The sequence below is a fragment of the Schistocerca americana genome, chromosome 4, assembly GCF_021461395.2.
Source record: "Schistocerca americana isolate TAMUIC-IGC-003095 chromosome 4, iqSchAmer2.1, whole genome shotgun sequence".
Classification (NCBI taxonomy): domain Eukaryota; kingdom Metazoa; phylum Arthropoda; class Insecta; order Orthoptera; family Acrididae; genus Schistocerca; species Schistocerca americana.
This window is the reverse complement of record NC_060122.1, coordinates 585,829,843-585,852,645: the sequence shown is the minus strand read 5'-3', so window position 1 is coordinate 585,852,645 and position 22,803 is coordinate 585,829,843. Positions and strand designations below refer to the sequence as shown.

The following is a 22,803-nucleotide window of genomic DNA, read 5'->3' as shown; positions in this document are numbered from 1 at the left end:
GTTAAGCCCCCCCACGAACCATGGACCTTGCCGTTGATGGGGAAGCTTGCGTGCCTCAGCGATACAGATAGCCGTACCGTAGGTGCAACCACAACGGAGGGGTATCTGTTGAGAGGCCAGACAAACGCGTGGTTCCTGAAGAGGGGCAGCAGCCTTTTCAGTAGTTGCAGGGGCAACAGTCTGGATGATTGACTGATCTGCTCTTGCAACACTAACCAAAACGGCCTTGCTGTGCTGGTACTGCGAACGGTTGAAAGCATGGGGAAACTACAGCCGTAATTTTTCCCGAGGGCATGCAGCTTTACTGTATGGTTAATGATGATGGCGTCCTCTTGGGTAAAATATTCCGAAGGTAAAATAGTCCCCCATTCGGATCTCCGTGCGGGGACTACTCAAGAGGACGTCGTTATCAGGAGAAAGAAAACTGGCGTTCTACGGATCGCAGCGTGGAATGTCAGATCCCTTATTCGGGCAGGTAGGCTAGAAAATTTAAAAAGGGAAATGGATAGGTTAAAGTTAGATATAGTGGGAATTAGTGAAGTTCGGTGGCAGGAGGAACAAGACTTTTGGTCAGGCGAATACAGGGTTATAAATACAACGTAAAATAGGGGTAATGCAGGAGTAGGTTTAATCATGAATAAAAAATAGGAATGCGGGTAAGCTACTACAAACAGCATAGTGAACGCATTATTGTGGCCAAGATAGACACGAAGCCCATGCCTACTACAGTAGTACAAGTTTATATGCCATGGCTCTGCAGATGACGAAGAAATTGATGAAATGTATGATGAAATAAAAGAAATTATTCAGGTAGTGACGGGAGACGAAAATTTAATAGTCATGGGGGACTGGAATTCGGTAGTAGGAAAAGGGAGAGAAGGAAACGTAGTAGGTGTATATGGATTGGGGCTAAGAAATGAAAGAGGAAGCCGCCTGGTAGAATTTTGCACAGAGCACAACTTAATCATAGCTAACACTTGGTTCAAGAATCATAAAAGAAGGTTGTATACATGGGAGAAACCTGGAGATACTGACAGATTTCAGATAGATAATATAATGGTAAGACAGAGATTTAGGAACCAGGTATTAAATTGTAAGACATTTTCAGGGGCAGATGTGGACTCTGACCACAATCTATTGGTTATGAACTGTAGATTAAAACTGAAGAAACTGCAAAAAGGTGGGAATTTAAAAAGATGGAACCTGGGTAAACTGACTAAACCAGAGCTTTTACAGAGTTTCAGGGAGAGCGTAAGGGAACAAATGGCAGCAATGGGGGAAAGAAATACAGTAGAAGAAGAACGGGTAGCTTTGAGGGAAGAAGTAGTGAAGGCAGCAGAGGATCAAGTAGGTAAAAAGACGAGGGCTAGTAGAAATCCTTGGGTAACAGAAGAAATATTGAATTTAATTGATGAACAGAGAAAATATAAAAATGCAGTAAATAAAGCAGGCAAAAAGGAATACAAACATCTCAAAAATGAGATCGACAGGAAGTGCAAAATGGCTAAGCAGGGATGGCTAGAGGATGAATGTAAGGATTAGAGGCTTATCTCACTAGGGGTAAGATAGATACTGCCTACAGGAAAATTAAAGAGACCTTTGGAGAGAAGAGAACCAGTTGTATGAATATCAAGAACTCAGATGGAAACCCAGTTCTAAGCAAAGAAGGGAAAGCAGAAAGGTGGAAGGAGTATATAGAGGGTCTATGCAAGGGTGATGTACTTGAGGACAATATTATGGAAATGGAAGAGGATGTAGATGAAGAGGAAATGGGAGATATGATACTGAGTGAAGAGCTTGACAGAGCACTGAAAGACCTGAGTCCAAACAAGACCCCGGGAGTAGACAACATTCCATTAGAACTACTGACGGCCTTGGGAGAGCCAGTCATGACAAAACTCTACCATCTGGTGAGCAAGATGTATGAGACAGGCGAAATACCCTCAGACTTCAAGAAGAATATAATAATTCCAATGTTGACAGATGTGAAAATTACCGAACTATCAGTTTAATAAGTCACAGCTGCAAAATACTAATGTGAATTCTTTACAGACGATTGGAAAAACTAGTAGAAGCCGATCTTGGGGAAGATCAGTTTGGATTCCGTAGAAATGTTGGAACACGTGAGGCAATACTGACCTTACGCCTTATCTTAGAAGCTAGATTAAGGAAAGGCAAACCTATGATTCTAGCATTTGTAGACTTAGAGAAAGCATTTGACAATGTTGACTGGAATACTCTCTTTAAAATTCTAAAGGCGGCAGAGGCAAAATACAGAGAGCGAAATGCTATTTACAATTTGTATAGAAACCAAGTGGCAGTTACAAGAGTTGAGGGGCATGAAAGGGAAGCAGCGGTTGGGAAGGGAGTGAGACAGGGTTGTAGCCTCTCCCCGATGTTATTCAATCTGTATATCGAGCAAGCAATGAAGGAAACAAAAGAAAAATTCGGAGTAGGTATTAAGATCCATGGAGAAGAAATAAAAACTTTGAGGTTCGCCGATGACATTGTAATTCTGTCAGAGACACCAAAGGACTTGGAAGAGCACTTGAACGGAATGGATAGTGTCTTGAATGGAGGATATAAGCTGAACATCAACAAAAGCAAAACGAGGATAATGGAAAGCAGTCGAATTAAGTCGGGTGACGTTGAGGGTATTAGATTAGGAAAATGAGACACTTAAAGTAGTAAAGGAGTTTTGCTATTTGGGGAGCAAAATAACACATGGGAAGGAAAGCGTTTCTGAAGAAGAGAAATTTGTTAACATCGAGTATAGATTTAAGTGTTAGGAAGTCGTTTCTGAAAGTATTTGTATGGAGTGTAGCCATGTATGGAAGTGAAACATGGACGATAAATAGTTTAGACAAGAAGAGAATAGAAGCTTTCGAAATGTGGTGCTACAGAAGAATGCTGAAGATTGGGTGGGTAGATCACATAACTAATGAGGAGGTGTTGAATAGGATTGGGGAGAAGAGAAGTTTGTGGCACAACTTGACTAGAAGAAGGGATTGGTTGGTAGGACATGTTCTGAGGCATCAAGGGATCACCAATTTAGTATTGGAGGGCAGCGTGGAGGGTAAAAATCGTAGAGGGAGACCAAGAGATGAATACACCAAGCAGATTCAGAAGGATGTAGGTTGCAGTAGGTACTGGGAGATGAAGAAACTTGTGCAGGATAGAGTAGCATGGAGAGCTGCATCAAACTAGTCTCTGATTGAAGACCACAACAACAACAAGGAGTTAAGAATATGTGATCTGTTTTTACTACATAGACCCTAATAGTGATATGATGTACATTACTTTTAGTATGAAGATGATACAACGGGTGTCTTCTGGTAACTGGGGAAGCGATTGTAATGTGGAAAGTATTAGAGAAAAAATTATGTAGAAAAGGATGTGGGAGTGTATGTGGTAATAAACTTATACTTGTGATGCAGGTGTCAGATTTGGTTGCCATTTGAGCAAGGAAATTGTGAGTTGGAGGATTCGTTTGGGATGGGTAGGAGAGGTACAATTAAGAAATATGTTCTTTGTCTGGGAGGGTAAAGCGACTGAAATTACTGTCAAAGGAGACGGAGAGCTTGGAATGGAGGCAATGGTGGTACATGACGGTAGAGGTGCGACAGATGCCGTATACCGTCACCCCCGTGCCATTTGGACTTGAGAAATTAGGACAGGGAAATGGGTAGGTGATACTAAGGCTGAGGTCGAAGACAAAAGTGTGCTTTATCGTGGGAGTAGATGGCATCGTCATGGAGGTGAAATACACATTGTGCACCTAGGGAGATCTGACATACGAAGCTTGTCCATTAAGTAAGTTCCGATCTGTTGCGAAATGGAAACCACAGTGAAAACCAGAAACTTTTTATTTGCAACAGTTATGTGCACGTTCTACCTACTTCTCTACGTAGTCGTCGCTCCAACTTCGAGTTTTGTCGTAGTGTTGTACCAACTTTCCAATATCCTCGTCATGGAAAGCAGCCGCCCGTACTTTCGGCCAGTTATCCGTACTGGCCTGCAGCTCGTTGTCTGTGTAAAAATGTTGTCTTCATAGCCAGCGATTCTTGTGGCCAGAGATGAGACTCAGGGGGGCCAATTACGGACTGTATTGTGGGTGACTAAACACGTCTCATCGGAAACGCTGCAGGAGCGTCTTCATTGCCCCTGCAGTGTGCGGCCGAGAATTGGCATGAAGAAGGATCTGCTCGACAGCTGTGTTATGTGGGCTGCATGACACAGGTGAAATCTTTTACAAGGCCCTCAACTTGGCGGGAGACGCTGTTCCCTATGCATCTTCAACTGCTCACTGTTCACTCATAAATGAAAACAGCGACGCGACACGATCGACGGGCATACTAGAGACACCGACGAACACATATGTGCAAAGCTTTAGCGGATTTTCCCTTTGGTTTCCATTTCGCGATCGATCGGAACTTACTTTCTGGACAACCCTCGTATGTTGTAGATATGTTCGAAAGGGTGGATGTTTTCAATGAGTATGGTAACAAGTCCGACTACATCTTCTGCAGTAGGAGTGCGATGTAGGGAGTGGTTTGAGCTGAATGGGATATTAATTGGCGGCAGTAAGTTCAGGGTTCTTCGAAGAGGGTTTGACCTTGCACTTAAGAATGTGGGATGGAGATAACTGCAGGTATAACAGATTGGAGAATTTTTCAGATTAGGACAGTCTTTATGGGATTGATGTGGCTTTTTGTCCATAGCAGTAACACTTAATGACAGTGAAATACTTATGGAATATTCCGTTGGTACTTAGAAGAGCACAGATAATTAAGAAGTGAAATATGTGGAACATCAATTCTGCGTACTTCAGCTTTTAAGATGTTGTTGCACAGCAGAACAGTATTAAGGTGAAGAATAAAAGTTATGAGTTGTCTGGAACGACATTTAGGAGTAGCGTGCCTGCACGGTACACAGTGGTTGCATAACGAGTATAGACACTCGGGGGTGCCGGAACACAAACAAGCAAGGAATACATTGCCATAGACCGTGCGAGAGAGACCGCTACGTACCCCTGGTTCAGCGCAATTACTCATTATAAGGCGTAACGATACACTGTTAAAGGGGCTGTGTGGAGTAACTACACTCAAATACTACACAATAATGCGTTTCAGGCTGCAAACCCTGCAGAGAAAGACACCCTGATGCTCTGAAACTAAGCATTAGTCCACCAGAGAACGCTGACAGGCTCGAAAAGCTGGAGCACATTCGGTCTCCCGTACAGGGGAATGACGTCATCGACCACTATATAACCCTCTCCTTACTTCCACTCAGGGCACAGAGGCTGGCCAGACCGTCTGCACCATGGATACCGACGGAAGTCCGTTTTCAACATCCTCCTATAGTACTACATCTAAAACGCTTCGAATATCTTCTTTTCTGGCGTCTTCACTATCCATGATTCACTACGATACTATGCTTTGCGCCAAACGTACATTCCCAGAAAAGTCTTAATCAAATTACTGATGCTAGTAGACTACAATGACATCTTTGCACACCGATCGGCCAGCACATTGCGACTATCAAGCTACAATCGATATACACCCGCCAGGCGATAGCAGCGTCACCTGGCGAGCAATGACTGTTAATCAGACCAACGCACGGCAGATGTTGTACCCGCGAGCGTACTGTCCGTGCTTATAACAGGGAAGGCACGAGATGTGTCTGAGTTTGATCGAGGTCAGATTGTGATGGCCTGAAATCTCGGTACGAGCATTCCGGAAACTATACAACTTATCGTATATACTAGGAGTGCTGTGGCGAGTGTCTTCAACACGTGGCGAAACCATGATAAAACCACGTCCAGATGTCCTGGGGTTGGGCGGCCACCCCTCATTACGCATTTCGGACTTCGTAGGCTGGGCAGACTGGAAAAGTAGGACAGACAGCGAACTACGGCGGAACTAACATCAGACTTTAATGCCGGGCAGAGTACAAGTGTGTCTAAACCCACAGCGCATCGAACACTCCTAATGAGGGACCTCCGCAGGCGACGACCCATGCATGTGTCAATGTTAACACCACGCCATCGGGAACTACGACTGAAGTGGGTACGTGACCCTCGGTACTGGACGCTGGCGCAGTGGCAGAGTGTTGCATGGTGTAATGAATCTCGATACATCCTGATAATGCCGATGAGAGAGCGCGAACCGTCGTCTTCCAGGAACAGCTCCTTGACGCCTGTACTGCGGGACGGAGACAACCTGAAGGCGGCTCCATTACGCTATGGGGAACATTCATGTAGGCATCCATGGGTCCAGTGGAGCCCGTGAAAGGCACCATGGTAGCTAAGGAGTATCGTACACTGGTTGCAGACGACGTTCACTCTTTCATGATGATCATGTTTCCCGATGGCAGCGTCATTTCTCAACAACACAATGCACCATGTCCCAAGGACAGGAGTGTGATGGGGAGGTTCGAGGTACACAGAGGCGAGTTCTAATTGCCCCCAAAACTAGCCACATCTGAATCAGATCGAACACATCTGGGATGTGATTGAACGTGGCGTCAGAGCTCATCACCCCTCCCAGGAATTTTCGGGAATTGGTGACCTGAGTGTGGAGATGTGGTGCGTGCTCCAGCCAGTGACCTACCTAGGTCTCATTTCTTCCATGCCACTAGGAGTCGCCACTATTACCCGTGCCTAAGGTGGACGGACTACGGTTACTAGGTAGGTGGTCATAATATTCTGGCTGATAGGTGTATGTACTAGTCTGCTTCATATGTCTACTTGCTTCGTCCCTCAGATCTTCTTTTGCTTCCAAGGTGGCAGAATTCCTTCACTTCGTCCGTGCTTCTCGATTTTAATAATAAATTTATAGCTGCTCTAATTTCGGTTACTCCTCTTAACTTTTGTCCTTCTTCAGTTGCCTGTTCCTTTTAATTCTACAACCACTGCAATTCTTCCTTACCTTCGTTGAGAGTCGTGATGTCATCAATGAATTTTACCATTCGTATCCTCTCACGCAGAATTTTAATCCCACTTTTGAATCTCTACACAATTTCCGTCACTGTTTCTTCGACGTGTAGATTGAATAGGGGCGATACACTGTATCCCCATCTTACTGGCTTTACCACCGGAGAACTCGTACTTTGTCTTTCGTTCTTATTGTTCCTTTTGGTTACTGTACATACTGTATGTTATCCATCCTTCGCTATTTTTCTCAGTATTTCGAGCATCTTGCACCATTTTACATTGTATAACGTTTTTGTTATGAGTGTGACGACAAATCCAATGAAGCGTATCAGAACTGCCTATAATGTGCTTTTTTTGAGTCATCAGTCTTCTGACCGGTTTGATGCAGCCTGCCACGAATTCCTCTCCTGTGCCATCTTCTTCGCCTCAGAGTAGCACCTGGAACCTATGACCTCAATTATTTGCTAGATATATCCCAATCTCTGTCTTCGTGTACAGTTTTTGCCCTCTACAGCTCCGTCTAATACCAAGGATGTCATTCCCTGATGTCTTAACAAATGTTCTATCATTTTATCCGTTCGCCTTGTCAGTGTTTTCCACATATTCCTTTCCATTCCGATTCTGCACAGAACCTCCTCATTCCTTACCTTATCAGTTCACCTAATTTTCAACATTCGCCTGTAGTACCACATCTCAAATGCTTCGATCCTCTTCTGTTCCGGTTTGCCCACAGTCCATGTTTCATCATACAATGCTGCTGTCCAAACGTACATTCTCACAAATTTCTTCCTCAAATTAAGGCCTATGTTTGATACTAGTAGACTTCTCTTGGTCAGGAATGCTCTTTTTGCCGGTGCTAGTGCTCTTTTGATGACCTCCTTGCTTCGTTCGTCATTGGTTGTTTTGCTGTTGTCTTTATCTTTCCGAAAGGCAAACTGACCGTCATCTAGCAGCTCCTCAATTCTCCTTTCCATTCTTCTACAAGTTATTTTTGTCAGTAACTTCGATGTAAGGGATATTAAGCTGAAAATGCTACAGTTCTCACGCTGTTCTTGGTGTCTTTGAGATTGTGAGAATGTTTTTATCCCGAAAGTCCAGTCTCTTACTGGACTTGAACAGTCGTTTGATTGCCACTTCTCTCAACATTTTAGAATCCCGATGGTAGTTTATCCATCGCCTCTACCTTATTTGATCGCAAGTCTCTCAAAGCTCCGTTAATCTCTGACACTCAATCCCTTACGTCTTCCATATTGACTACCATTTCTTCTTTAGTCACGTCATGAAACAAGTACTTCCCTCATAGGGACCTTCAGTGTCCCCTTTCCACCTATCCCCTCTCTTCCCTTCGTAAAGCAGTGGAATTCCTGCTGCACCCATAACGTTGACGCCCTGCTTTTAATTTCGGCGAATGATTTTGTCACTGTTCTGTATGACAAATCAGTCCTTCCGATACCCATTTATTTTTCGATTTCCTCACAACTTTCCTGCGGCGATTTAGCATTAGCTCCCAAACACATTCTATTTATTTCATTCCTGAGGAACATTGTTGCTATATTCTTGTCTTTCCTTGAAAATTTTTGTGCCTTCTTCTTTCGACGTTAAACTGATGTATTTCTTCTGTGGCACAAGCTTTTCTTGCCGCTGCCTTCCTTGTACCCCCAGGAGTTGGTCAAAACTATCGAAACACAGCGAGAAATGCATACTTGAATGCTTGAATATAAATGCAGGTGTTGATCACGAACGACACCTGTGTGTTAAATGTGACAGTCAGGATCAGAACAGTGTTCTGTGTAGTCGGGAGTGCAGTATGTTAGATCTAAATGAACTTAAACTTCGGAAGTCGTTGGTGTTCGTGTGATAGGTGCTTCTGTAACCAAAATGCACCGTATCGAGGATTTACACCAGACACAGGGAAAGCGGAAAAACTTCATCCGCTAAGTCACAATGAGGACGATAGCTTTAGTGCCAAACGGCCATTGAAGAGAACTATGATGAAAAATAAGGGAACGACAGCTGCAGCAGTCACTGCAGAATTAAATGTCTTACTCGCGAACCCTGTCAGCACCAGAATAACACGAAAGGAACTCTATAAGTAGGGAACTGCATGGTGAATTAGAATTCGAAAACCACTCATCAGTGATGTAAATTCCCATAGCAGGTAAATGAAGTGCTGAAGCCGTACAACCTGGACTATGGAGCAGTGGAAAAATGTCATTTGACATGATGAGTCTTGTTTCACACTGTTCTAATTTCTGGCAGAGTTTACGTCCATAACGTGAAACATGGCGATGGTTAGTTGATGGTTTGGGCAGCCATATCGTGGTATTACACGGGTGTCACGGTTACTCTGCAAGGTCGCAATACTGCGAAGGGTAGGTGATGCTGTGTTCCAATATGAGGGAGCCTCTGTTCACACAGATCGCATCGTTCAGGGATTAGTTTCGCGAGCACGAGCATGAAGTGTCGTTTTTCTCCTGATCAAGTCATCAGATCTCAGTGTTACTGAGACTTCGTGGTCTGCTTTGGAGAGAAGGGTACGTGACAGCTACCTATCTTCACCACAGTCAGCTGAGCTTGCCACTGTTTTGCAGTAAGCATAATACAAGTTTCCCTTGAAACAATACGGGACCTGTATTAATCCATTCCGAGACGACTGAAGCTTTTTTGAATGCCAACGGATTTCCTGCAAGGTATTAGATACGATAATGCGTTGTGCTTTTGGTGTTTCCATATTCCTGTCCAACATCTGTGTGTTTATCTAACTTCTGTGGTGGTCCTTTTCAGATTCGTCCATTCCTCTTCATCTGAAGCGTCCGCTGTGGTATTCACTATCGTTATATCTACACTCTTAGACAACTTCAAGCGGACTTCATCATCCCACAATTCTTCAGCATTCCACTTATTTCCATACTGATTTTCTGGACGATTCTCTTAAACTGCTGGGTACTCTTCATCATTACTAAGATGTGATATGTGCTTAACATTTGCTTCTGTCTATGTCTTACAATCAAATCTGTCTGACCATCCACCTGGAATCTCTGCCTGTCTCTCGGCCCTTTCCGAGTACACTTCCTCCTCTTTTAATTGTTGAACAATGTATTTGCTGTTATCAGCTGAAAATTGTTTCAGAACTCTATTAGTCTTTCTCCTATCTCATTCAAATACCGAGTCCATGTTCTTCCATAAGTCTGACTTCTATTCCTGTACCTGCTGTCACATTCCAATGCCACACTAAATACCTTTACATACTGACTTACTCGTTCAGTTTCCTCTCATACTCCCATCTTTCAATTTTTCTTTTTTTCTTTTTCTTTTCAGTCATCAGTCTTCTGATTGGTATGATGCTGCCCGTCGCGAATTCCTCTCTTGTGCCAACCTCTTCATCTCAGAATAGCGACTGCAGCCTCCGTCCTTAGTTATTTGCTGAGTGTATTCTAATCTCTGTTTTCTTCTACGGTTTTTACCTTCTACAGTTCCCTCCAGTACCATGGAAGTTATTCCCTGATATGTTAACACATGCCGTACCATTCTGTCCCTTCTTCTTGTCAGTGTTTTGCATTTATTTATTTCTTCGCCGATTCTCCGGAGAACCTCCTCATTCCTTACCTTATCAACCCACCTAATTTTCAACATTCTTCTGTAACCCCACATCTCAAATGCTTCTATTCCCTTCTTTCCGGTTTTCCCACAGTCTATGTTTCACTGTCATAAACTGCTGTGCTCCAAATATACATTCTCAGAAATTTCTCCCTCAAATTAAGGTCTGTGTTTGATTCTAGCAGACTTCTCCTGGCCAGGAATGCCCCTTTTGTCAGTGCTACTCTGATTTTGAAGCCCTCCTTACTCCGGTTGTCATGGGTTATTTCGCTGCCTAGGTAGAAACCTAACTGCTTCGTGATCACCAAACATGATGTTAAATTTTCGCTGTTCACATTTCTGCTACTTCTCGTTACTTTCGTCTTTCTTCGATTTACTCACAGTCGATATAATGTGCTCATTAGACTGTCCATTTCATTTAGTAGATCCTGTAATTCTTCTTCATTTCCACTAACGATAGCGATGTCATCTGCAAATTTTATCATTGATATCCTTTCCGCTTGAATTTTAATTCCACTGTTGAACCTTTCTACTATTCCTGTGATTACTTCTTTCTTGTATAGATTGAACAATAGGGGTCAAAGTCTACATCCATGTCTTACGCGCTTTTTAATCCAAGCACTTCGTTCTTAATCTTCTGCTCTTATTGTTCCCCCTTGGCTCGTGTACATATTATATATCATCCGTCTTTTCCTATAGCTTACCCCTATTTTTCTGAGAAATTCACATTTCTTGCACAATTTTACATTGTCGAACGCTTTTCCCACGTCGAAAAAACCTATGAAGATCTATTAATGTTTCTTCAGTGTTGCTTGTATTAGTAACCGCAGCGTCAGAATTGCCTCTGACATGTCTTTACCTTTCCTAAAGCCAAACTGTGCGTCAATTACCCCATCTTCAATTTTCGTTTCCATTCTTCTGGATATTATTCTAGTCAGCAGTTTGGATGCATGAGCCGTTAAGCTGATTGTGCGATAATTCTCGCACTTGACGGCTCTTGCAATCTTCGGAATTGTGTGGATGATGTTTCTCCGAAAGTCAGATGGTATATCGCCAGACTCATAGATTCGACACACGAACGTGAATAGTCGTTTTGTTGCCACTTCTCCCAATGATTTTAGAAATGCTGATGGAACGTTGTCTATCCCTTCTGCCTTATTCAATCGTAAGTCGTCCAGAGAACTTTTAAATTCTGATTGTAATACTGGATCCCCTCTATCCTCTGTACTGACTCCAATTTCTTCTCCTATCACGCCATCAGACACACCTTCAACATATTCCTTCCACCTATCTGTTGTCTCCTTTGCGCCAGCCGGTGTGGCCGAGCCGTTCTAGGCGCTCAGTCTGGAACCGCGCGACCGCTACGGTTGCAGGTTCGAATCCTGCCTCGGGCATGGATGTGTGTGATGTCCTTAGGTTAGTTAGGTTTAAGTAGTTCTAATTCTAGGGAACTGATGAGCTCAGATGTTAAGTGTCATAGCGCTCAGAGACATTTGAGCCATTTTGCCTCCTTTGCATTTAACAGTGAATCCTCTTCGCACTCTTAATGTTGCCACCCTTGCTTTTAATGTCACCGAAGGCACTTTCGAATTTTCTATACGCTGAATCAGTCATTCTGATAGTCATTTTATTACAGATTTCTTCACACTGTTCCTGTAGCAATACTTTTCCTATCTGTTCAATTTCTGCTGTTGACGTCGGCATGTATACTGGACTATTGCTGTTGGAGTGGGTTTGGTTTCGGCTGTGATGAGAATAACTCGATACTGATCTATTCACTGTAACTCACTCTCTGTTCCACCTTTCTCTTCATAACGAGCCCCACTCCCGTTATACCACTTTCTGCTGCTATTGATACGACCCTATTCGTCTGAGCAGAAATCCTTAGTCTTCTTTCCAGTTCACTTCGTTGACCCCACTGTATGAGCTTTAGCATTTCCGTTTTGAGACTTTCTAGCTTGCCTATCACTGTCAAATTTCTGAAGTTTTACGCTCTCGCTCGTACAACATTACCCTTTCTTTGACATTTCAATCTTTTCGTCGTGGTCACCTTCCCTTCGTCAGTCCCCTTCCGGGGAACCGAGTGGGGGATTAGTCCGTAATCTTCTGCCGATGGGGAGATCATCATGACATTTTTTCAATTACAGGGCACTTGTCCTTGGGATACACATTATGTCTCTTTAATGCAATGACTTTCATTGCCTTCTGCATCATTGCTGCTTCTTCCGCCTTTTAGTGTCAGTTTCTCACCCCAAGGGCAAGAGAGTGCCCTGAACCTCTGTTCGCTCCTCCGCTCTCATCGACAAGGTCGTTGGCCAAACGAGGGTGAATTCTCATGGCGTAAGATTATCATTTCCCTTTACGTACAGAATTACTGTTTCAATATTCTCATATACTGTCTCTATCTCTTCATCTTCTGCTTATTACTTCGGTATGTACATCTGATCTATTGTTGTAGGTTTTGGTTTGCTGTCAATTCTGACGGGATAGCCCTATCACTTATCTGGTCACAGTAACTCACTCTCTCCCCTATCTTCATATTCATAACGAATCCTAATCCCATTATACCATTTTCTGCTGCCGTTGATATTATTCTATATTCTTCTGACCACTTGGCGTGACTGACCTTTGGTATCTAGATTGAACCTTTCCATTTCCCTTTTCGGATTATCTGTCTTCAAAACCATGTTCAAACTTCTAACGTTACACGCTACGACTCATAGAATATTACCTTTTAGTTACTTTCTTTTGTTGTTCAGTGTTTTCTTGTGGTCACCACCCCGCTTGCATTCTCCTCTCAAAGATTCAATGTGAGAATAATCTGGAATCTTTTGGGAATGAAGAGATCTTCACCACCACATTTCTACTACAGGCCACACACTCCGTACGCAGATGCACATCATGTGTCTTTAATGATATGGTTTTCAATGAAATCTGCGTCCTCATGCCAGTGGTCGTTGATAATTCATCCCTATTTTAGGAGCAGTTTCCCATCCCAGGACAAGATGTTGCCCTGAACCTCTGTCAGCTTCTCCTCTGACTTTGACAAATTGTGAAAAGAGAAAGTGGAATGGATAGAAGAGAATGGCGGGCACGTTGTTTTGATATGGAAATACGCTATGGCGCATGATAATTAAAAGCGGAAACTGATGTGTGTGGTAGTATGCGATAATAATAGTAAAGACTTTCCATTAAACATTGGTTCGCACTCAAGGCTTTCCCGCAATAATTGCAAACGTGTGGTTAAGAGCCAGCAGTATAAAATATTTACACCCGTTCATTGACATAACCACTCTGCAACTGACACATAGAGGTTTTTTAGAGGACGCGTAGAATCAAATTCGGACTACTTCTCTACCTTTCGGATTAACGTATTGTAACACCGTAAGCGACTGAAACTATTCTTAAATAAGCGACCGTATTCGTTCTAAAGTCATTTTCGAGCACAGCTTTGGTCAACAACAGGAGTTACATTGGAATACAGTGCCGTCAATAAGGAGCACAAAGTGAAAAATTCGAGTGGAAGCTGTATAGTGACTAAACATGCTGCGTAGTTCACAGCACCATACAAGGTTTAGCATGTTTATTTCATATACAGTTTCCAGTCGACTTTTTGACTATATGCTCCTTCTTGCCGTCATTTTATTCCAATGCATTTTTTTTCTGTTAAGCCATGCTGTGTTGGAAAATGGTCTCAGGCGGTTTTAGCTTATTAAAGAATACTTTTAACAGCAGTGTCCGGTGTTACATGCTGTCATTTTCAAAGTTTATCATAGCTGTGGGACCAATCTATATAAAATATCTTATTTGTCTAGCATTAAATTCTCGAAAAGTACGTAGGAAAAATGAAAAGGTCCTTACTATATGAGTCTGACAGACTGACAGTGTGAAGTCAGATTTGTATGTTATGGTATACTATCGTTATGTATTTTAATAGAAATAGCTTGTATATTTGGCATGTGCGAGCAGAGAGAGAATGAGATCTTTCCATGTATGGTTAACATTGATTCCTAGCATTGTACTCTGGCTCCCAAGTTGGTCAAAAGTGCCACGTCAGCTGTCCACAGGAAGACAAATGGCTGAAGAGCTGAGCGCAGTCTGTGAACACTGGTCAAATGAGATATCATAGGCTCCGGTAAAGAATTTAGGAGGAGGAGGTGGAGGAAGGCCTGCTGGATGGTCTCGTGGAGACAATGGGGTCGCCGTTGCTGTCTGTGATTGATCTCGGCACCACCGCTGTCTGACTGTGAATGTTACTTGAGCGAGAAAGAGAGAATCAGTTTTATCACTTTCGTCGCTGTCTGTCTCCTCTCGGTTTAATTACGGGAGTCAATTCCATAATGAGAGAGCTTTCTTCAAACCCTATATGACCCTCACCTACTATTCAGTTTTAATGTTACCTTCTCGTTTATTTCGTAAACGCCTTGCCTTGCAGTGCTTTATGTGTTTCTGTACATGCAAAGTTTCGTTAATTGGCGTGCCAAAACGTTGGTTGGAATTTCCTGCTATGTTCCTTTGTGTAGGCTCACATGATCCTTTGTGTAGGTTCACATGACGAGCTTCTCGGCCTGTATTTGGGAATTTGTTACCCTGAAATGTGTGATGTGCTGGTAACGCCCTGGAATGGATATGTTTGATGATTTCGAGATTTTGTGTGTCAGTTGGTGACTAGTGCAACCCGAGTTCCTCGTCTGACCATGTTGTGATTAATGAGGCCAGAATTCGTGCGCCTTTTACCGCATAAAATCGATCCCTTGAATGGTACTGGCAGTTATTTGAGCAATCTTCGCGGTTTTTTTGCGTACTGTGAGAAACAGATGTCTTCGCAGCGACCACGTGTAAAGTGCGGCAGTGTCTGAAGAGTGCCCTTATAATATCTGTTCATTTTGTATGGTGAATTTTTGTAGTTAATTCGATTTTTTGAATACACAATATATATGAAAATAGACTTCGTCAGTTTTGGTTAGCGGTTTCCCTTGTTCCTAAATGCTGTGTCCAGGGGCAAACAGTGTATGACGTACAATGAACACGTGTGCCTTTCGTTTAAAGTATTTGGAGTAAAAAGTTACTACGTGTGAATTTTCATCCTTCTTTTTAGACGCTTGTATCGAAGATTGGTGTCACACGTCCACAGCTTCAATTTTTTTTATTTAAACAGTTAGTACAAGGTGATTCACACTAGAAAATACGAAAGTTCTGGTAACCACAAGGTCAAGATCAAGTTAGGGCATTGCCTGATTACTGTTTTCAAGACACAGCATAGTATAGCTTCCCTTCAGATTTACGTTCCGGTATGAGGCGATTGGGATCAATGTCCCAGATACGTGTCAATTATCACCTGACTTCCGACAGCTACTAGAATATTTAAAGCTTGGTTAGATACAGAAGAAAGAGGAGATGGGATGGTGCTCGTACGCAGTCAGAAAAATTGATCGCGAGTGCATGTTCGTTTAAATAAAAGTAAATTAACTCTGCTGCGTTAAAATACTCATTACATTAAGATGTGTATTCGTTATCAGTCAGTTACGTTTGTACATTCATTGCTGTATTCGTATGTTCAACATATCTCACATGTGCTTGAGTACTCAATCTTAATCAACTGTGCTTCTGTAGTCTGAATCATTCATATGTGTTTCAATAGTAATCAAATGTACATAAATATAGCAAGCCTAATCAGTTGTACTGGAATCTTAAAATATTTCAAAATCTTCCCGTGCAACTCTGTTTTATTTTACCGCGATTGTGACTTTTTCCTATCTACCAGGGACTCAACAAAATATTTTGGTATTCGGCAGAGAAAGTTGGTGATTGACATTACGCGGAAGATCTTGCCACATCAAAAGGCGCTTTCAAATGGTTCAAATGGCTCTGAGCACTATGGGACTTAACTGCTGAGGTCATCAGTCCCTAGAACTTAGAACTACTTAATACTAACTAACCTAAGGACATCAGACACATCCATGCCCGAGGCAGGATTCGAACCTGCGACCGTAGCGGTCGCGCGGTTCCAGACTCTAGCGCCTGGAACCGCTCGGCCACTCCGGCCGGCAAAAGCGCTTTGTTTTAATGCTCGCCACACCAACTCGCTTATAAGATTCCTAACCCTCGTTTTCCTATTTCCTGACAAAATACAAACAAATGTCCTTTGAAGTTCCTCGATGCCTTCCGTCAATCCTAGCTGGTAAGAATCCCATACGGTGCAGGAATACTCCGGAAGAGGTCGGACCAAAATAGTGTAGGCACTCTTTTTAGTTGGTTTCTTGCACTTTCTAAGCATGTTGTCAAAAAAAAGCAGTCTGTTCGTAATTGTAATCCCTAAGTATTGAAGTGAGTCGACAGCTGTCTTAATACAAATAAACTGACGGAAAAAAATCACATCAACGAGGAGTTTTGCGCCTTAAATGAAAGTTGGCAGGCGTGTTTCTACATCTGAAAGATGATGTTCATTCAAATGAAAGTTGACAGGCGTGTTTCTATATCTGAAAGATGATGTTTGTTCCCATTCAATGCCAGTCGCGTTAGAGTGGCGCTAGCAGCGCCACTATTGGGATACAAATCAGGTTCGCTTTATATACATGCTGTAACGGCGGTTGTGAGTGTTAGTTGCCTTTGAGACCGAGCTTGGTGAGTTGCTGTTAGTCGAGAATACCTTTAAGGCGACAAAGACGCCATTATCTACACCTCACTGAGCTTAGACGAGGTCATGTAACAGTGCTACGAGAAGTCAGATGTTCCTTCTGCCTTACTGAAGAAAGACTTGGAAGGAACGTAGCCACTGGAAAAGACTGCTGGCAGCGGTAGTCACTGGAATACACGGTCGCAAGAAGACCGTGCCACGTAGCAGTATCGAAATGGAAGATCATTGTGTTCCTTTTATGGTTCTGACACATCGTACTGCATCTGCAACAGCAATCTGAGCAGCAGCTGGCGCCACAGTGACTCAACAAACTGTAACAGATTGGTTACTTGGACGACAGCTCCGACCCAGACGCCCTATAGCTGCATTCCACTGATCCCAAAGCACCGCCTTTTGCCACTTGAGTGGTGTCAAGTGAGAGCTCGTTGGAGGACAGGGTGGAGTCCTTTGTGTTTTCTGATAAAAACTGGTTCTGTCTCGGTGCTAGGATGGCCGTGTGGTGATTAGAAGGAGGCCAGTTCAGGGCCTGCAACCAACCTGTATGCGTGCTAGACATACTGGACTGCAGCTTGAGTCCTGGCCAGGGGTGCGATTTCGTATAGGAGCACTCTCGTGGCTATCCAAAGCACGCTGACTGCCAATTTGTATTTCAGTCTGGGTATTCGCCTTGCTATGCTGCCATTCATGAACAACATTCCAGGAGGTTTGTTCCAGCTGGATAATGGTCGCCCACATGCTGCCTTTGTAACCCAACATGGCCTACGGAGTGTCGACATGTTGCCTTGGCCTGCTCGATCACCACATTTGTCTCCAGTCGAGCACATATGGGACATCATCGGGCGAGAACCGTCCCTGTATTGATCGACCAAGTGAAACAGGCATGGAACTCCATCCCACAAACTGACATCCGGCACCTGTAGAACACAATGCATTCACTCTTGTATGCTTATATTCGACACTCTGGCGGTTACACCGATTATAAACACACCAGAATTTCATATTTGCAGTGGCTTATCTTGCGCTTACATTAACCAGTGATCTTGCAATGTTCATCGCTTAAATATGTTACCTAGACAAATGTGTTGCAGATATTTCATTGCTCTACATCAATCATGTTTTGGTGTTGCGAATTTTTTTCCGTCAGTGTACATTTGAAATGTAAACTTTTTGGTTAAATCTCCTCCTAAAAGTACGCGTATTTAACCGTTGGTCCATAAATGGGAGATGTGATAAGCGAGTTATGGAGCATAAGTATCTTTTTCTGCTGATATTAGCCGTCTAACGTGATAATACAGTTCAAGAGGGGTTGGTCGGAAAGGACCTGTATCTTGGTTTCCAACCTTACCTCATTACCATGGAATTTTGTGTATGGGGTGAAGTGAAAAAATTAAGTCTACAGCACTGCCACCGGTAAGTCTGAAGAACTAGAGCATTGGTTTGTACTGTCTTCTCAAGATTTGCTTGATGATACGGAGGCGTTTGTAAGAATATTTACCACATAGAAGAGTGCAATATTGCACCCAAATGCGAAGAGGACAAGTAGAATACATTGTTTAACACTTACGAGTGTAGAGTAAGTTATATGGAACACGTCCTTTAATAAGCACGAATGCAGAATAAATTACAACATGTATTACTCTGAAGAAGTGACGTACACTGAGATTACAAAAACTCAGGGGATAGTGATATGCACATATAAACGTGGAGGTATCATCGCTTACACAAGGCATAAAAGTGCTCTGCATTTTCGGGGCAATTATTTGTGCTCAGGTGATTTGTGTCAAAATGTTACCGCCAGGATTATAGCTGCACGACGGGAATTAACAGACTGTGAACCCAGAATGGTGGTTGGAGCTAGGCTCATGGGACATTCCGTTTCGTAAATCGTTAAGGAAATCAATATCCCGAGGTACACATTGTCAATAGCGTGGCGAAAATACCAAATTTCAGGCATTACCTCTCGCTAAGGACAACGCAGTGACAGAGGACATTCACTTAACAACCGAAAGCAACGGCGTTTGCTTACAGACGAGCAATACTGCGGAAATAATGGAATAAATTAATGTGGGACGTACGACGAACGTATCCATTAGAGCAGCGTGGCAATATCTGGCGTTAATGGATTATGGCAGCAGACGATCGACGCGAGTGCCTTTGCCAACAGCACGACATCGCCTTCATCGCCTCTTCTGGGCTCGTGACGTTATCGGTTGGACTCTAGACGACTGGAAAACCATAGCATGGTCAGATGAACCCCGATTTCAGTTAGTAAGAGCTGATGGTAGGGTTCGTGAGTGGTGTAGACCCCGCAAAGTGAAGGAGAGATGCTGCAAACTGATGGTAGCTCCATATTACATTGAATGGGCTAGGTCCTCTGGTCCAACCAGAAATAGTTATGTTCGGGTACTTGGAGTTATTTTCAGACACTCATAGACTTCCTGTTCCCCAATAACTATGGTATTTTTATGAATGACACGATGCCTCGTCACCTCTTGTCAAAGACGACAATTCATAGTTAAGTTTTATCTCTGACAAGGATCATCTCTGCTCATCCTGTGTTACTTTGACCACGTCCCCTTTCCTACAGTATTTATAACACTCTAGGACGTCCGACAGGTCAGTAGGCAAGACTCAGAAGAGGAGCACCTCTGAGGATGTCCAGCGCAGTTCTGGACGAAACGTCAGGAACAGAAGAGTCTCTTGGACCACGTTCTCATATCCCGAGAGGTTTACCAGCAGCCATAGTTGTTCGCCAGTGGTTTTAAGAAGGTTTTGAACAGTTTGAGCGAATGATTTGGCCACCCAGATTGCCCGAGATGAGTCGCATCAAACATTTATGGGACGTCAGTTTGTGCAAAAAATCCTGCGCCGACAACACTTTCGCAATTATGGACAGCTATCGAGGCAGCATGGGTCAATATGAAACTTCCTGGAAGATTAAAACTGTGTGCCGGACTGAGACTCTTTCTCGGGACCCTTGCCTTTCGCGGGCAAGTGCTGGCAGAAGTAAAGCTGTGAGGGTGGGGCGTGAGTCCTGCTTGGGTAGCCAGATGGTAGAGCAATTGACCGCGAAAGGCATAGGTCCCAAGTTCGAGTCTCGGTCCGGAACACAATTTTAATCTGCCCCGAAGTTTCATATCAGCGCACACTCCGCTGCAGAGTGAAAATCTCATTATGGGGGAATATTTCTGCTAGGGCTTCCAACGACTTGTTGAGTCTATGCGAGTTTGTGCACTATGGTGGGCAAGAGGTGGTCCGTCACTATATTAGGATGTATCTCACGACGTTCGTCACCTGAGTGTATTTTACGCAACGATTTGCAATGGCCGAAATTCAAGACCAGTTAGAAGGGTACTAACTGAAAAGTTAACGTTTGGAAAACTCTTGTATGAACAAGTGCATAAGATCATATTGTAATGGGTTGTGGCTAGTAAACACAGATTTGCTCTTCCCTCGCAAGCAGCTCGTTTGCAGACAGTTATTTACTGGGACACTGATGCTTCTATTATCATATTTTACCACTTGTATTTATAGTTATAACTGTTCAGTGATAATTTTAACAACACGACAACGAAAGTAACTTTCCCTACGGCCAGCAAAGTACGTCATTATTAGTCCATTACGACTCATTTAGAGACTGGTAGAACACCTCATTTCCTGCTTGTCATTTTGTACAGTTGGTGAATTATGTGCTTAAAAATGTTGTTAGTATACAATTTTGAACTCTGTTTCTTCAGGTGAAACCTAAATCGGAAGAACCCTGTAACAACTCAGAAAAGACTAACCATGTCATTACATAAAGGCCTTGCTGTCCGTTTAGTTAGTGACTCTGACGTGCCTGCCAGTGGTGTGTTTCTGGTGAAGTCCGTACCTGACGCACGGGCCGCTGCGACCGGGCACGAGGTACCGGCAGCCGTGCAGCGTCGTCTCCTCGGCGAACTCCCTCAGCACGGTCCTCCACATGGCTCCCGCTGCGTTCACTCCGTGTTGTCGGCGCGCTGTCTGCAGGCCGCCGGCATTGATCACTGGCTGGCGTGACTGCGCCTTATTAACCGTCAAATGTCACCCGCCCTACAAGTCTTTTCGACCTCTATCCGATACATCATTGACTGTGAAGACACCGCAGAGAAATCGTATTCTGCTCATTTGACCTCGGCCCATTTTTCAGATTGTTTTTGACAGAACGGCACCGACGTTCCTTAACTGATTAGTGATGAATGAAGATATTTTGCATAAAACTGCTCAGCCGTCAACAAAATCTGTTCTATGCTTTTCTGTTTTTGAACGTTTTCTCCAAAATTTATTCAGAGTCAGATGTAGCCAATGGTACATTTTAAGAATATCTAAGAAGTTCAGAAAAATATGTAGCGCCACTTCTCGTTATGAAAGGAAAAACAGAAAAATTGAACAAACGTAAAAAAAGTGGCAAAAATGTAGAAAGAAGAGACTAATAAGCAAAAAACTTTACTCTTCAGTTTATATTAAGGGCTACTGAGAGTATATGTTATTGAGTTGTATGGGACGTGGAAAACAAACAAAATTTTGTGTAAGAAGTCCTAAACGTACGTACATTGTGAGCTGTATTGATTTGGCTATTGTATAATCAAGTTTGATTGTAATGCATGTAATATACCACAAATTAGAGCAGGCTCCGATTCTGGCTGGCAGTTTGTTTACTTCGGGCGTGCCTTGGTGTGAGAGCTGGATGTTAATGTCGAGATACGGCGGCAGAGAGTCCATTGTAAGCATTTATGGAAATCAGCCTGCTGTGGGCAGGCATGCAGTGGAGTCGATCCCTGGTACTGCAGGGTTCTACATTGCCTCGGGTGACCACGCAGTCGTATCGAGGCGACTAGCTGGCGAGGTAGACCACCGCAGCATATATGGAACCGCCTCTGCATTGCTAAAGCTGGAGACTGCGTCACTCGCGGCTGCTGAATTTAATAATGAAGACCTAGCATAGCACCTAATTAAAAGGTTTGATGTATAGAAACGAGTTTAGCTCCACCTGTTTTCCACTGAACTGTGCTTCCATCATTTACATTAACAGCATCACTAACTTCGTTTCTGTTAGTTAAAATTTATGGTTCACATAGAAAACAGTGTCTTTTATTTGTTGCGATGACGAGACTGTGCGTTAACGTTTAACATGGGTATACTGTAAATTATCAATGGAGCATGTAGTCCATTATAAAATGGACTACACTGCCAAATATGGACTTGAAATTTTAAACAAAGCCAACAGTACGTAGCTGAACATTCGTTGCAAAATTACACGCTAAATTAATGATAAAAGCCGGCCGGGGTGGCCGAGCGGTTCTAGGTGCTACAGTCTGGAACAGCGCGACAGCTACGGTTGCAGGTTCGAATCCTGCCTCGGGCATGGATGTGTGTGATGTCCTTAGGTTAGTTAGGTTTAAGTAGTTGTAAGTTCTAGGGGACTGATGACCTTAGAAGTTAAGTTCCATAGTGCTCTGAGCCATTTTTTTAATGATGAAAGTTATTACTGTTTTGAGAAGGATAACAAACTCGTAACAGTTCGTGAGAGGCAATGCATCGTTGTCGATAGAGTTTGACGAGATCGGCCCCTCTGAATCGCAACTGATATGAACATTGCTGATTTAAAGTTTTTTTC

The 22,803-nt window shown here is 43.2% G+C and overlaps 1 protein-coding gene across 1 annotated transcript in view; it reads right to left on the bottom strand.

Moving 5' to 3' along the window:
• LOC124613630 (sodium channel protein Nach-like) overlaps nt 1-21,131 on the bottom strand; it is a 170,122-nt gene extending 148,991 nt beyond the window's left edge. The window contains exon 1 of the mRNA XM_047142344.1: nt 21,040-21,131. Coding sequence (XP_046998300.1) covers nt 21,040-21,131 — 92 coding nt within the window. The remainder of the gene's footprint in view (nt 1-21,039) is intronic.
• Nucleotides 21,132-22,803: the final 1,672 nt, after the last annotated feature.